At 38.0% G+C, this 16,553-nt stretch overlaps 1 protein-coding gene across 1 annotated transcript in view; it reads right to left on the bottom strand.

Moving 5' to 3' along the window:
* Positions 1-345: 345 nt before the first annotated feature.
* The window catches only part of LOC126272013 (B9 domain-containing protein 1-like), a 50,918-nt gene continuing 34,710 nt past the window's right edge, over positions 346-16,553 (bottom strand). The window contains exons 2-5 of the mRNA XM_049974502.1: positions 9,924-10,035; positions 9,732-9,840; positions 5,150-5,268; positions 346-516 (exon numbers count right to left, since the gene is read on the bottom strand). Of these exons, the coding sequence (XP_049830459.1) occupies positions 413-516; positions 5,150-5,268; positions 9,732-9,840; positions 9,924-10,035 (444 nt within the window). The 3' untranslated portion in view covers positions 346-412. The remainder of the gene's footprint in view (positions 517-5,149; positions 5,269-9,731; positions 9,841-9,923; positions 10,036-16,553) is intronic.

The raw sequence follows: 16,553 nt of genomic DNA, 5'->3' as shown, positions 1-16,553 counted from the left end.
TTCCCAGAGTTGATGCAATGCTAGGGGACAAAAAACATTTGCTGATATTACTAATTCATCATGGCATGACGAATGCCCCAAAGGTACAAATCAACTAACTCCAAAATTTTCTTTGCTCTGAGATATACTGATCATTGTAACTTTTAATGAATACTGCACACAGAATGGTGACATTTAGAGGATAACAAGTTTTGACAAAATGTGTATATTTTGGGCAAAAATTGCAATAATAATAAGAAATATCTGAAATAATGAAGAGAAACATGTTATTTACCTTATTGCCACTATCTTCTAATGCATATGTAGGGATTCTGTAGGTTTCTTGTGAACTGCATATTCATATAATTTATTTTCTCAAGTCTGTTTATTAAAAAACAAAATTACATATTTACAATAATAAATTAAATTTCTTCTATTGGTGTACATGTACATGACTTGAGTACCCAGATGCAGAAAAGTTGTGCACCATCACACTAAACTCGATCTGGACATTCCCTCGAGACTGAACATGGGTCACTGAAAACATGGAAACAATAACAACATACAAGAGGGAAGAAAAGTAGCAGAAGAAAGCAAAACAATAATAAAATATTGCAGTATAAGGTGATGACCTCCTCCTTCTCCTCCTCCTCCGAGATGAATATACACTTAAAATGGTGCAGGTTTGATAGGTGTAGAAGATTTTAGTGAAACTGCAGTGTGTGCTAAACACCCTAACAAAGGGAAGACTTCCTGTGTGCATTTCAAAAGTAGCAGAAACACTGGGATCGGTGCACTCACGCTCAAGGAGTGATTGAAAGTGACTGATGACAGAATTTTAACCAGTATATTTTGGTAACTTTTGGATATCACCTCATACCACAGTCAAACACACACATCAATGCAACAAATGAAAAAAAAAGATGTTAGCAAAATGTCCTTTCTATAACGAAGAGGTTTCTGCATAAGCCACACATGAAAACTAACATTTTAGTAACCTGTTTTGACGAAAACAGAACATGTCAATTAATTAATGAAATGCAAGAATTTTATTTCATAAATTATTTTTTTTCTTGCTACTCTGTATCATTGGATTTTAGATTTTATGTTTTGATGATTTTGTTGTTATTGCCTTCAGCCTGAAGACAGGTTTGATACAGCTCGCCATGCTAGCCAATCCTATGCAAGTCTCTTGATCTCCACTTAACTATCGCAATCTACATACACTTGAAATTAAGTCTCCCACTTCAATTATTACCCCCCCCCCCATACACATACACCCCGTGTACATGCACACAAGCATACACATAGAACATTACCAAAATAACTATTTATCAGGGTATGTCCCACCATTTTACTCTTTCTTTTTGTCATTTTGTGTCACAAATTTCTATTCTCCACAATTTGATTTCTGTAGCACCATGTTTCAAAGATTTCTACTTTATTCTTGTCATTTTGTTTATCTCCCACACTTTGCTTCCGTACAATGCTACACTCCAAATACTTTTGGAAAAGACTTCCTAACACTTAATTACAAGTTAACAGATTTATCTTTCTCATAAAAGATTTTTCTTATTACTGCCAGTCTACATTTTATATTATCCTCAGTTCTGCCACTGTCAATTACTTTGCTGCCCAAATGGCAAAACTCATCCATTACTTTTAGTGTCTCATTTCCCAAACTAGCTCCCTCAGTGTTACTCGATTTAATTCAACTACCCTTCATTATCCTTGTTTTGCCTTTGTTCTTACAACCAATTTTCAAGAAATTATCTATTCTGCTCAAATGATCATCTATGACCTTTGTTGCTTCTGATAAACTCACAATATCATTGGCCAACCTCAGACTCTGTATTTCTTATCCATGGCCCTTCCTTCATATTCCTTGGTTCTTATAAACGCAACCTGGTGTCTGTAGAAGTTGCAGATAACTATTCTCTTCATGTATTTTATCCCTGCTACCTAGAAGATTCACAGGCTGCTCTCCTGTCTACAGCACCAAAATCTTGTTCTAAATATACTAAACCTGCAAATGTAAGTTTTTTTTCTTCACTCTTATCTTCTGTTATATAGTCAGAAGTGCCTCATATGGTCCTACATTTCTACAAAAATGGAAGTGATTAGCCCTCAGGTCGGGTTCTACCACTCATCCCACTCTTCTGTACATAATTCATGTTACTACTTTAAAACTATGATTTTTTACCCTGGCAATTCAATAAGATGTGCCTTGTCAGAATCTGTCTTCTTTGACCATGGGATTATTACATTTTTTCTGTTTTACGTCCCACATACCAGGTGAAATTGCTTTATCATGATTAGCTAACCCCAAAGACTACCTGTTATCTGCTCCATATACTTTGTTTACAGATTAAGCCTTCCAGTACACTGTCAAATTCTTCTTGGAGCACAATATCTCTCATATGGACCTCATCTACTTCCTCTTCCTTTTCTGTAATACTGTCATTTCCTTTGCATAGCCCTTTCAATTATTCTTTACTCCTTTCAGTCTTCCCTACCTTCCTTCATACTCATTTCTTAATATTCATATAGTTCTATGCCTACATACATACTCTGAAAACTGATATATGGCAGAGGGTATACAGCACTCCATGTCATTTCCTTTCCCATTCCACTCGCAAATTGAGCAAGAGAAAAACAACTTTCTATATGCTTCAATACAATCCCTAATTTCTCATATCTGACCTTCATCGTCCTTACGTAAAATGTATGTTGGTGGCAGGAGCACTATTCTGCAACCAGCCTCAAATGGCAGTTCTCTAAATTTTCTCAATAGATCTCCTCGAAAACAATGTCGCCTTCTGTCCAGTGATTACCAAAGCATCTCAGTAATACTTATGTGTTGCTCAAACCTATCAATAACAAATCTAGCAGCAGCCTCTCTCTGAATTCCTTCAATCCCATCTGGTACAGATCCCAACCACTCGAACAGTACTTAACAATGGATTGCACTAGTGTCCTATATTTGGTCTCATTTACAGATGCACCACTCTTTCCTATAATTCTCCCAATAAATCCAAGTCCACCATTCGTCCTCCTTACTACAATCCTTACATGCTCATTCCATTTCATATTGCTTTGCAATGTTGCGCCTACATACCTGGTAACCTCCCACAGTCACTCAATGATGCCCCTTCCCATACACCACAGCATCATCAGCAATCAGCCGCAGAACTGCTGATGTCCACCAGACAATTAATGTATACAGCAAATAAGTGATCTCCTATTGCAGTTCCCTTGGGCACTCCTGACGATAACCTTGTCTCTGATGAAGACTTACATCAAGGACTACATACTGGATTCCATTACTTAAGCAGTCTTCAAGCCACTCACATACCTGGGAATCCATTCCGTATGTTTGTACCTTTGTAATAGTTTGCTGTGTGGCACCGTGTCAAAGGCTTCACGGAAATTTAAGAATATGTGCTCCGCCTGTTTCCCTTCATTCATGGATCGCAGGATTTCATGTGAGAATAGGGAAAAGTGAGTTTCTACTACAGCTCTGCTATTCTCCTCAAGCCATTCCAGTTTTGCCACTTTGCATTTACTGTCAATCTCATTTTAGGCATATTTATTTCCTTCTGCCTGTACTTTTACATTATTTGCATTCCTCAATTAAATTCAATATCTAACAATAGAAAGTCCAAGTTGGAACATAAACAATTTTGAAAAGGATAGATTGCTATCACTATAAATACAACACTCTGAGTTGGAGACAGGCATGACAAAAAAAACTGTTTGTTCTTCCATTTGTGATTTTCAAATAAGCTGATGGTGGAGTGTAGGATCCATATGGCTCGGCTTGTGAAACAGCCATTGAAATCGAGCATGTTATGTTCAGCTTCATGATGTGCGACAGGATGGTCCACTTTGCTCTTGGCCACACTTCGACCATGGCCATTTATCCTGGCTGACAGCTGCCTGGTAGTCATACTAATATAAAAAGCTGGGAGTGGCATAGAGATGGACTATGATGTCATGGAGGTTGGGTGGACAACAGAACACCACTTTAGAAGGGGTGCACTACCACTTCTTTTCCAAAATACAAGCACAGTTTTGTATTCCAAACTTTTTCACACTGTTCACCATGTTTCTCCTCTTTTTTGAAGTATACTAATATTCTTTTGCCACTAGATACAGTGATTTTATGTACTATTACTATTTTGCCACTAGACATAGCTATATCTTCGAACACTGTGCTTTTGACAACGTAAATATTGTAACTTCATTATGTGTTTCCTCCTCTTTGGTTTGTTTATGTACATCTACATACTACCGACCTAACAATGTATATGTTCAAAACCAACTTCTAATCGTGGTGTGTGTGTGTGTGTGTGTGTGTGTGTGTGTGTGTGTGTGTGTGTGTGTGTGTGTGTGTGTGTGTGGGCGCGCGCGCGCGCATGCGTGCGCGCGTGTGTGTGTGTGTTAGAGAGTGATTGAAAGCTTTGTTGACAGCTGATTTAACTTTTGGTTTCAATGTTCTGTGGAGGTGTTGATGGATAAGTGAGTGAAAAGATGTTGGGTGGTATTCTTATTATATTGAGTGGTGGTATTATTATTATTTGGCATGTAACTATAACATTCAACAGGTTTTGCTTTCTGCTTTGTTTTGTTTTTCTGTATGTGGTAATTTTTTTGCGCGGTTAGGTGGTGTTCTTTTATTGTTGATTCTAATTATTTTCATGTCTTCTTCTCTAGTGGTTGGTTTATGGTTGTGTTCTCTTAGGTGTTCTGCAAATGTGGAGTTGTTTGTCCCACACTTCCACACTCTCATGTGTTCTTTGTATCTGACATCAAATATTTAACCTGTTTGTCCTATGTATCTGCCTTCACAAGTGTTACACTTTAGTTGATATATACCTGGTTTCTGGAGTATTTGTCTGTTCTTTGTCAGTTTTCGGATGTATTTTTTACTGCATTGTCTGTTGTGTATTTTGAAAATGTTGGCGATTTTCTGCGTGAGTCTGTGTTTGTATGACATTGTGTGCCATGCTGTGTTTTCTTTAATCTTTTTCTGATTATTCTATGTAACTGTTATGGTACTGCATGTTTGTGTTTGGTTCTGTTGTGTTGTTGTCAGTGGTTTCTGCTTTATTTTACTTTTAATTTTGTTGTTTAGCTTTGTGATTACAACACAAAATGTGAAAGTTACCTTCTCGACCTTCACCTTGGGCGAGCACTCTGGGGTCAACATACTCAGGTCGCCTACCAGTCAGCCAACATGTAAATTTCTGCAGAAGGGACGCTGATTCTGGAATGAACAATGGAACACTAAAAGGCAATTAGTCTGCTCATACATCAATGCACAACATGAACTTATTTCTTAAAGTAATGAGATTTCAGTGTAAATATAACATTTGGACACTATCTTCTACATATTATAGAGATATCTAGTACAATGATATAAGACAAATGAAAAATAGATTTTTACTGGAATGAGGGTGAAGTCAATATGTTAAAAAATCTACAAAAGATAAAAAAGATAATATGTATTCCTGGTGCACATTCTAGTACAGGAGAATCAAATTATACCAGCTGCCCCCTGTTAGTCATTGTTACTAGCACGGATATGACACTGAAATTCTCTCTCTTAACATTCACAGAACTGAATAACATCTTCAGTTTCAAAAGACAGTTAATGATATACTTACGAAAACAATACTGTCTACTTTGTCCTGTATGCACCACTTACCCAATTACAACTTAATACCGTTATTTCCCACTAGACCTTCATTATTCCCCAAAGCCTTAGCTTGTGCACTATGTCTACACTCTGAGCTTGCTACGCCAAAAATATCAGTTTTGTACAGATTAAAAAATATCAGTATTATTATTATTATTATTATTATTATTATTGTTATTGTTATTAACCTGAGATGACAGAAGCTATAGGACACCTCCTAATATCACTTGGACCTCCTTTTGCCCAACGTAGTTCAGCAATTCAATGTGGCATGGCTCAACAAATCGTTAGAAGTTCCCTGCAGATATACTGAGCCCTCTTGCTGCTATAGCCGTTCATGACAGCGAAAGTGTTGCCAGTGCAGGATTTTGTTCATTAACTGACCTCTCGATTATGTCCCAAAAGTGTCCGACAGGATTTATGTTAGGCAATCTGGGTGGCCAAATCATTTGCTCGAATTATCCAGAATATTCTTCAAACCAATCACAAACAGTTATGGCCCAGTGACATGGTGCTTTGTCGCCCTTAAAAATTCCATTGTTGCTTGGGAACTTGACATCAAATATAACCATTTCCAGTACTACCAACAGTTCTTCGCCAATACTGTTATTTAAACTGTCATCAGACATTACGAAATAGATGAAAATTCACTTGGTAACTTCCTAAAAGATAGTATTCATTCCTTCCATACTAACTATGTAAGCATCAACCAAATGTGGTTTAAATTCACAGAATTTGACTGTTTTATTGTTTATTTCATGGGGTACCAATATTTTTCTTAATTTATGGCCAATTTTGAGCTTGACAACATGATAAGTGTCCTGCAATATATGTCTATGTGATTACTCTGCTATCCATAATAAAGTGCCTTGCAGAGGGTTCAATGAAACACCTTCATGCTGTATCTCTAGATAGATATAGATCAGGAACAGCAAAGGGCCTAAAACACTTCCTTGGGGAATGCCAGATATTACTTCTGTTTTACTCAATGACTTTCCGTCTATTACTACGAACTGTGCCCTTTCTGACAGGAAATCACGAATCCAGTCACACAACTGAGGTGATACTATGTAGACACGTAGTTTGGTTACAAGACGCTTGTGAGGAACGGTGTTGAAAGTCTTCTGGAAATCTAAAACTATGGAATCATGAGTGTAAAGAGCTAGTTGTGTTTCACAGGAATGATATTTTCTGAAACCGTGCTGACTACTATGTGTTAATAAATCTTTTTCTTCGAGGTACTTCATAATTTTTCAAGTACAGTATATGTTCCAAAACCCTACTGCAAATCGACATCAGTGATATAGGCCTGTAATTCAACAGATTACTCCTACTTCCCTTTTTGGGTATTGGTGTGACTTGAGGAATTTTCCAGTCTTTAGGTGTGGATCTTTCTGTGATCGAGTGGCCGTATAAAGTTGCTAAATAAGGAGCTATTTTATCAGCATACTCTCACAGAAACCAGACTGGTATAAAATCTGGACCGGAGGCTTTGCCTTTATTAAGTGATTTAAGCTGCTTTGTTGCACCGAGGATATCAACTTCTATTTTTCTCATCTTGGCAGTTGTTCTTGATTGGAATTTCAGAATATTTACTATGTCTTCTTTGATGAAGGAGTTTCAGAAAACCCTGTTTAATAAATATGCTTTAGTGGCACTGTCATCAGTGATTTCACTATTGTTATAATGCAGTGAAGGTGTTGATTGCATCTTGCCACGTGTGTGCTTTATGTATGACCAGAATCTCTTTGGATTTTGATTTTGAGACAGAATTTCGTTGTGGAAATTATTAAAAGCATCTTGCACTGAAGTACACGCCATATTTCGAACTTTTGTAAAACTTTGCCAATCTTGGGGATTTTGCGTTCTTTTAAATTTGGCATGCTTTTTTCGTTGCTTCTGCAAAAACGATCTGACCCATTTTGTGTACCATGGGGGATCAGTACCATCACTTATTAATTTATGTGGTATATATATCTCAATTGCTGTCAATACTACCTCTTTAAACATTCCACAAATTTTCTACACTTACATGATCAGATCATGATATGTTAAAGACGTAAAATCAAATACTTGAAAATAGGACAAAACTTGGGTTTTACTTAAATAAACAATAAAACAGTCATATGGGCTGTGTTCCTTTAAAAAAAATTAAATTGTGTAAAAGTACCTGTGTTTCCTATACTATTATGGATGTTAATATTCTTTGAAGATTGTAACTCAATAGAAACTCTTAATTTGTTGATTGATGTTGGTGTGTAATGAATGTCTGATGTGCTTCCATTTATTGGACGGAGAGCAGCACGCTTCATTGCAGGATCATTTAGTAATTGCGAAAGTGTTACGGAGATGATAGATAAACTCCAGTGGAAGACTCTGTAGGAGAGACGCTCAGTAGCTCGGTATGGGCTTTTGTTAAAGTTTCGAGAACATACCTTCACCAAAGAGTCAAGCAGTATATTGCTCCTTCCTACGTATATCTCGCGAAGAGAGCATGAGGATAAAGTCAGACAGATTAGAGCCCACACAGAAGCATACCGACAATCCTTCTTTCCATGAACAATACAAGACTGGAATAGAAGTGAGAACTGATAGAGGTACTTAGGGTACCCTCCGCCACACACCGTCAGGTGGCTTGCGGAGTATGGATGTAGATGTAGATGTAGATTGTCATAGTTTGATGTTGGTGTGTACTGGATGTCTGATGTACTTTTATTTATTGTTACACTTTTGATGCTTAAAACTAAAGGTTTATTTTGTTGCTCAACATGAAGCTTTTGCTATGCATAGGTGAATGCCTAACTGTTAAAGATATTTCGGACAAACTGTGAAAAATAAATGATGTTCACTCATCGAAAACATCAATTTGCTCCAACACAAATTTCATAATATTGTGTGGGAAGTATCCAATTTTGCACAGTCAGCTAGCAAAAGTTTACAAAATACAAACTCAACTATCTTTGTTAAACAAGCCAATCAAGACAGCGATCTTTGTGCACGAGATTGTGCACAATTCTGCAAACTTTGCATAAAGAGTTAGTTTATATTTATATTACATGGTTTGACTCCACTTGCTGATAAGTTACAAAGACAATGATTAAATTATGAGTTGAGAATAACAGAGTGACAATGTCTGGCAATGTGAAGGCAGTGCATCTGCAGCGGCTAGAATTCCCTTGTCCAGTGTGTCGACAGTCCCGCTACGGCCTCCACAGACAGGCACTACCTCCACACCTAGACCACAGACTTCCCAAGCCATTTCCTTGTAAACCCCTAATCTCCCAACAACCAGATGCAAAGGACTCATCGCCTAGTATCATCCTGGACCGGACCAATTGAATCAAATCCCTTGCCAGACTTTCAACTATTTATCATTGTGCCCAGAAATGAGGAACATCCAATCCACAATACTTCCCACCTTTTCTAAATTAGCATTCCACCGACACTTAAACTATGTACGCGGCACAAGCTACTCCTATCCCATTACAGACTCATCTTATCCCATCAAAGGCAGGACCACCTTTAAAAGGAGTCACGTCATACTGCTATAATTTCTGCATAAAATTTTAACCCTCCCACCCACCACTGCTGTCAACCACCTTTCTCCAACCCTTCCTCTTGCCTCCTTTCTTCCCTCGTTAGCACCACCAGGCACAACCCCTAGCCACAGTCAAGACGCAGAGCTGCAATCCCAGCGCAGTGTATTGATGAACACCTCTACTAACCTGTGAGTTGTCACCTTTACACCTAAATTATTTATGTTCTGCCAGAAAATTCTGTTATCAAAAATATGGTCTAATACTTCAACAATGGCAAATAAATAATTTGATTACAGTGCAATCCCTCATTTTTCATACTTCATGACTTGCCATCAGTTTTTTGCTGTTAGTGCCTCCTTTTAGCAAAAGCCAAAATTTGATACTCAATTTTAGGTTCTGAGTCAGGACTTCTTTGCAATACTGTTTCTCAAAAAAGTCATAATTTGTCAAAACTGTATAATGAAGATATAAAATAATATAATCCTGAGAGAAATATGAATGTAAATACATACACTTTCTTGTAATGTCCTGGAGCTATAGGTAGATGGCAAAGACCGTACCCTCTCACAACATCATTTCCAAACAAGTCAAGTCCATAAACACTAATAACTAATTGTGGCCCTGCAAAAATATATGCAATTACACAGCATTTAGCAATGGAAACTCTGTAGCTGCCAAGCATAAAAAAGTAATTATTTACCCACAGCCAAATGGATTCGTGCTTTTAAAAGTAATTTCTAGCGGAAAATTCCAGATACATGTTTGTCTTTCATCTTTGCTTCGTTTTGATAACTGTGAAATACCTTCTTCAATTCCCTGGGGTAAAAACAAAAAAAAGTACATCATTGCAACAACATAACATTGCATTTAAAATTTAACAGCTCTTCAGCTAGTGCTATAAGCAGTTAATATAATGCAAAACTAATGAAATAACCAAATATAATAGCTGCTACCAAAGATATGCTATGGGAAATAAATTGTAACATCAGAAGGAGTGATTTTAGATGATGTTCCAAGCAGCTATATTAGGAATTGAACAAATTTGAAAATATATAATGATTTCACAAGGTATGCTAATGTTACTGCCATTTAAGTGATGAGCATGATAGGGACTGTTAAGATAGAACATATGTTTAATATAAAAATCTAGAGAAAGGAGAAAGATGATGATAAAGCATTAATACAAAACCTGTAAGTGCCCCACAATTCTGTTTGTTTGTAACATGATTTTCTGTGGTAATGTTGATGCAGAACAATGTCCATATTACGCAGTGATGAATACCTTATTTCATGAAGATTTTAATAGTGGTGTAATGCAAGAGGTGTAACATCCAGCAACATTAATAACATTAACAGTAGCTGCAAAACACATAACATGACACAAAAGCCATTCATAAGAATGATGTTCTGAACAATGCTCTCACAAACATAAAAGAAAGTAGTAACCCACTTGGTGAACTTACTCCTTAGACAAGGTGCTTTGTTATCAAGATAGGTGAAGGTCAACTTGTAAAGTACGCCTCATGACTCGGTACAATATCTGCAGATACTGTCCAGCAACACAAAGTCAGATTTAAGAAAACCACAAAAGCTTTCAGACTTTAGTAGTAAACACAATGATTTGGAACCCATTGCAAGGATTAGCACATATGATGTTTGCTTTTAGCTAAGCACTGGCCATGAATCTTTGATCTACACTCAGGAGAAGAGACAAGTATGGTGGTGGTGGTGGAGTGTGTGTGTGTCCCTGATCTGATCTGGGACACTGAAGGCCCTTCTATTGAGAACCTCCACAGAATTACATTGTTTCTATTCATGACAACATGTCTACCTTTGGAAAGATGCCCTACTATTGAATGAAGATTACTGGCAGTGTCATGTGGTGACTTCAGAAGTTCTAAGCTCCACTATATTGTGACATCTGCATCAGTCCCACAAGGGCATTTCCAGTAACCAGACCCTGACCTGGTGACGTGTGTACTGGCCACGAGTCAGTGAGTATATTGTATGTGTCTCAACATACCAAGCTTGGCAGTTGCAGTGAGTGGCACTGCCCCCCACCCTACCAGCTGTGGGCCACACCTACCTAGCTATGGAGTCAATTTTATGCGGACTAGACAGATCCATTTCATGTGGGCATGTAGTTGGGTTTAATAAACACATACTCTCATGTGCTATATATCATCAAAATTCAACAGACTATGGTGGCGAATGCCACTAAAGACCATGCCCAGTGTTTTTTCTTCTGAGGGAGCCCAATGAACTCTGCTCACTGATAACTGACTGCAGTTGTTTCCACTGGTTTACAACAGTTTTGCACCCAAAAAGGAATCCAACATATTACAGCACCTCCACTTCACCCTCCCTCTGAACAGATGGAAAAACTTTTGACATACAAGTTCAATGACTCTGCACTGCCTTCCTTTTTATCCTTTTACAGTAAACACTGATCCACAACTGAAGCGAAGCAGAACTATTGCATGGATGCCCTGCTATCATCATTCCTTGCTAGATCTATTGCTGCCACTAAAACTGCAAGATGTAGTTACACCTCTTACAGAGGGCAACGTTGTCTGGGCATACATTTTCAGACATATGCTTGGCTGGATAAATGGCTCTATTACTGCCCAGCAGGGGCACCAACTGGTCCTGGTAGCCACATCTCAAGGGATCCTTTGTCAGCATCAGAATCAGCTCTGTTTGCACTTATCTGGGGCAAGCTCTGCAACTGGATCTGTCACCCTGGCAGGGGCAGCCTACCTCGCCCACCTTCCAGGCTAATAACAGCGTGTGTGGGGCTTATTTACAAGACAACAACTCCAGCAACAGCTTTCAGGCTTCTCCACCTGTCAGATCTCAACCCAGACAATATGCAGGAGGCCCCAGAGTCTGTGCCAGGTCACATATCGGACCACACCCGCCTCCTAACCAGCAGCCAATTTGGGAGTGTGCACCACTGTTGCCTCCTACCTCTCTGGTGCCAAGCCCAGGGAAGCTCCTCTATCACCTTCAGCAGCTGAAGTCACACACCACCAACTGTAGCACGCCACGCATACTTCATCATCCCTCCACACCAGATAAGATGGTTCTGACCATATGGCTTGATTCAAGAAAGGAAATCTTGTAATCCCTTTAGATGTATAAATGAATCAGTCATCATAATTATGCTTACATCCAGTGAGGTCACAAGGTGAGGTATGAAGGGATACAGCTGCTGGTGCTGGGTGACTTAGCAGCAGCTGCAAACTGCCATGGTCTCACATGTTTAGAGCAAGCTCTGCTGTGTACCTACTAATGACAACACTTTTTTTTCTCTGGACTGTGATTTGGATTTTATTGTTACCTACCAACAATGTTTGGTTAATATATGGATCTGTGTGCCTAACTAGGGACTGTCTTCGCTCACTGTTGTACTGACCTTTGTGTTTCCAGTGAACAAATGGTAGCATATGGATGTAACAAGATCACTGTTCATGTCTGATTTTTCCCCATTTGAACTTACATACAAACAGTGTTCTCCAGTACTGACATGTCAGTTATTCAACAAACATTCAGACAATGTATTGATCATGAGGTATCTGTGCCATTAAGTCTTTTGTTTTATGTATTTCCAGAAGAGTTAAGTACTGTTACTTTTTGTGATTCAGTTGTAATTTGTGTTTAGTAAAACCTGTGTTGGTGAAGAAGCAAATTTATAGCAGTCACAGATGAAGGAAAAAATACTTCACCAGTTTTTAATGTTATAAACCAGACAATCATAGTTTTTGAAAATAAGAATAAGGATCACCTGTTTTACATGATCTAAGGGTAAAACTTTTTGATTCTATACCTAATTAAATATTGCTCGAGAAGCTTAAATTTTATGGGGCACAAAACACACCAATAAGTAATTGCTTCATACTTAAGAAACAGAGAACAATATGTCTTGTTGAGTAACAAACATTGTCTAATGGCAATAGTCGAGATTGTTATTAGTTCCTTTCATAACTGCAGTCAATGATCTGCCACACCATGTTCCCTATTTTGTATTCTGCTATGCAAATGACAGAAAGATAATTACCATCATCAAGACACATTGGTATTACCGGTAAAACAGATGCCACTGGAATCACTAGATGCTACTATGAAATGGTTCTCCTTCAACAAACTTCTGTGTAAACCACATTAGATCATCAACTCCTGTTGTGGCTATATAATGTTATAGAGAATTAATCAGACAGACTTTTAGAATTTCATGTGGACCCAAAGTTAACATCGGAGAACATATCAATCACATTTGCCAAAGAATATCAAAGGTAACATACCTAATTTGGAAATTAGTCAGTTCTGAATATCCAAGACTGACAATTTTGGACTGTCCAGTCTCACATTTCTCAGGGGCCGACAGTACAGGGTCACTCTTCACATATTAATTATTTGGAGAAGAATAAAAAAAGAACACGATAAATTTTGTGGTTGGCAAAGAGATCACTGTCAACTTTTGTTTAGGATATTTGAAACACTCACAAGTGTGAGCTTGTGCAACATATGTATCTTCGCTATATGTTAAACTGAATGTAAAAGAATTTCATTTAAGAGAAGGTATCAGTCACCAACACTACATTAGAGACAAAACTAAAATCCATATTCTAAGACAGATTGGTAAAAACAGCCCACTCACCCAGAGTGAGCTTCCTAAAAATCTTTAATAAATTATAACCCTTAGCATGGTCCATGACTCGGAAATTATTTACAAGAAAATTCTATAGCTAGTTGGCTGAAAACCTATTTTATAATGTAACAGAATTCTCTGATGTAAGCACTGTGAACATATGTCCAGGTGGAATGTAATGGTTTTTGGCCCAAATAATTGATTTTCAAAAATATTATTTTCTTAATCTACACAGTTTAATCTATGTTGTGTGTGAATTTTATCATGATAAAAGCTTCAGAAATGCTTTTAAATTGTTAAACTGATTAACTCCGCACTGGCAGCCACTCCCACCTTTTCCGACATTTTGGAAACTGCTTGAACCAGTGGAATTTTTATCAGTGTGAAGGCTTTCGTTAGATATCTTTGGCTGACATCTATATCTCTGGCTGAAAACTTCCTTGCATGTGGTTTTATTTGCATTTTGACAACACTAACACACATTATTAGGTGGAAGGTTGAATTCGCAAACCTTTACGTGGAAGTCAAGAATTATGAATAATGGGTCATGGAAAAACTGTTTAGGAAACAGAGGTTTTATGGAAATTGGTTTACCAACAAAAAAGAGGAAGCAGCTCGTAATGAAGAACATAAGCTTTCAGCTTCAGCATCGAAACTTAGGATAGGAGAATTGTACAGGTTCGTGAATGATGTGATATGGATTACACTGGATTCAGACCAACTGATTTAGAGCTTTCTCTGCCAGGCTATAAAGTTTTCATGTTCATGTGTTAGTTGTAAAAATACAGAATGCATCACTGTTGTTGAAGAAAGAAGAGTGGGAATAGGTTGGGATTTTAAATTAATTTGTAATTCATGTGGCTATAAATTTTCATTTTCTTCCTTCACAAAACATTGACACTGGTACCTAGGAAAGCAATTTTAGATGAGCATATGCTCTGAGATGCTGTGGACAGGGCAGGAAAGGAGATAATTTATTGTGTGGTTTTCTGAACATGCCTCCACCCTGTGCAAGGTTTGAAAAAATAAATAAAGAAATGTCTGATGCTGTATGTGATACTGCCAAAGTTTCTAAGAAGAAACTAGTAGATGGAAATAAACCAAAAAGAAATAGATTCTGGGGTAGATATTCATGACTGTGAATCTCCTACACATGTTACTGACCTGCGTGTGTCTGTAGATGGGACCAGGATGAAAAGGGGTCACACATATCTGTATGGAGTTGCATCTCTTATTGGTATTGACTTGGGGAAAGTTTTAGATGTAGAAATTATGTCTAAACACTGCCACCAGTGTGCAACAAGGAAAATGTCACAGATTAAAGGCAGTGAAAACCTGCTGCAAGAAAATCAAGCAGTTGTTGTTGTTGTTGTTGTCTTCAGTCCTGAGACTGGTTTGATGCAGCTCTCCATGCTACTCTATCCTGTGCAAGCTTCTTGATCTCCCAGTACCTACTGCAACCTACATCCTTCTGAATCTGCTTAGTGTATTCATCTCTTGGTCTCCCTCTACGATTTATACCCTCCACGCTGCACTCCAATGCTAAATTTGTGATCCCTTGATGCCTCAAAACATGTCCTACCAACCGATCCCTTCTTCTAGTCAAGTTGTGCCACAAACTTCTCTTCTCCCCAATCCTATTCAATACCTCCTCATTAGTTACGTGATCTATCCACCTTATCTTCAGCATTCTTCTGTAGCACCACATCTCGAAAGCTTCTATTCTCTTCTTGTCCAAACTAGTTATCGTCCATGTTTCACTTCCATACATGGCTACACTCCAAACAAATACTTTCAGAAACGACTTCCTGATACATAAATCTATATTCGATGTTAACAACTTTCTCTTCTTCAGAAACGCTTTCCTTGCCATTGCCAGTCCACATTTTATATCCTCTCTACTTCGACTATCATCAGTTTTTTTACTTCCTAAATAGCAAAACTCCTGTACTACTTTAAGTGTCTCATTTCCTAATCTAATTCCCTCAGCATCACCTGATATAATTTGACTGCATTCCATTATCCTCATTTTGCTTTTGTTGATGCTCATCTTATATCCTCCTTTCAAGACACTGTCCATTCCGTTCAACTGCTCTTCCAAGTCCTTTGCCGTCTCTGACAGAATTACAATGTCATCGGCGAACCTCAAAGGTTTTACTTCTTCTCCATGAATTTTAATACCTACTCCAAATTTTTCTTTTGTTTCCTTTACTGCTTGTTCAATATACAGATTGAATAACATCGGGGAGAGGCTACAACCCTGTCTCACTCCTTTCCCAACCACTGCTTCCCTTTCATGCCCTTCGACTCTTATGACTGCCATCTGGTTTCTGTCCAAATTGTACATAGCCTTTCGCTCCCTGTATTTTACCCCTGCCACCTTCAGAATTTGAAAGAGAGTATTCCAGTCAACATTGTCAAAAGCTTTCTCCAAGTCTACAAATGCTAGAAATGTAGGTTTGCCTTTTCTTAATCTTTCTTCTAAGATAAGTCGTAAGGTCAGTATTGCCTCACGTGTTCCAACATTTCTACGGAATCCATCTTGTAGCCCTGAATGTAAACTCATGTTTTAACCTAACCACAACCTTGTGGCGTGCAATGTATCCGAGAGAACAGCAGAACTAAAACCATGATTGCTTTGTTCACAGCGATTAAAGTTAACCTTATGAGCAAACTCAATACA

This window comes from Schistocerca gregaria, chromosome 5 (assembly GCF_023897955.1).
Source record: "Schistocerca gregaria isolate iqSchGreg1 chromosome 5, iqSchGreg1.2, whole genome shotgun sequence".
Taxonomy (NCBI): domain Eukaryota; kingdom Metazoa; phylum Arthropoda; class Insecta; order Orthoptera; family Acrididae; genus Schistocerca; species Schistocerca gregaria.
This window is presented reverse-complemented; position numbering and strand designations above follow the sequence as displayed.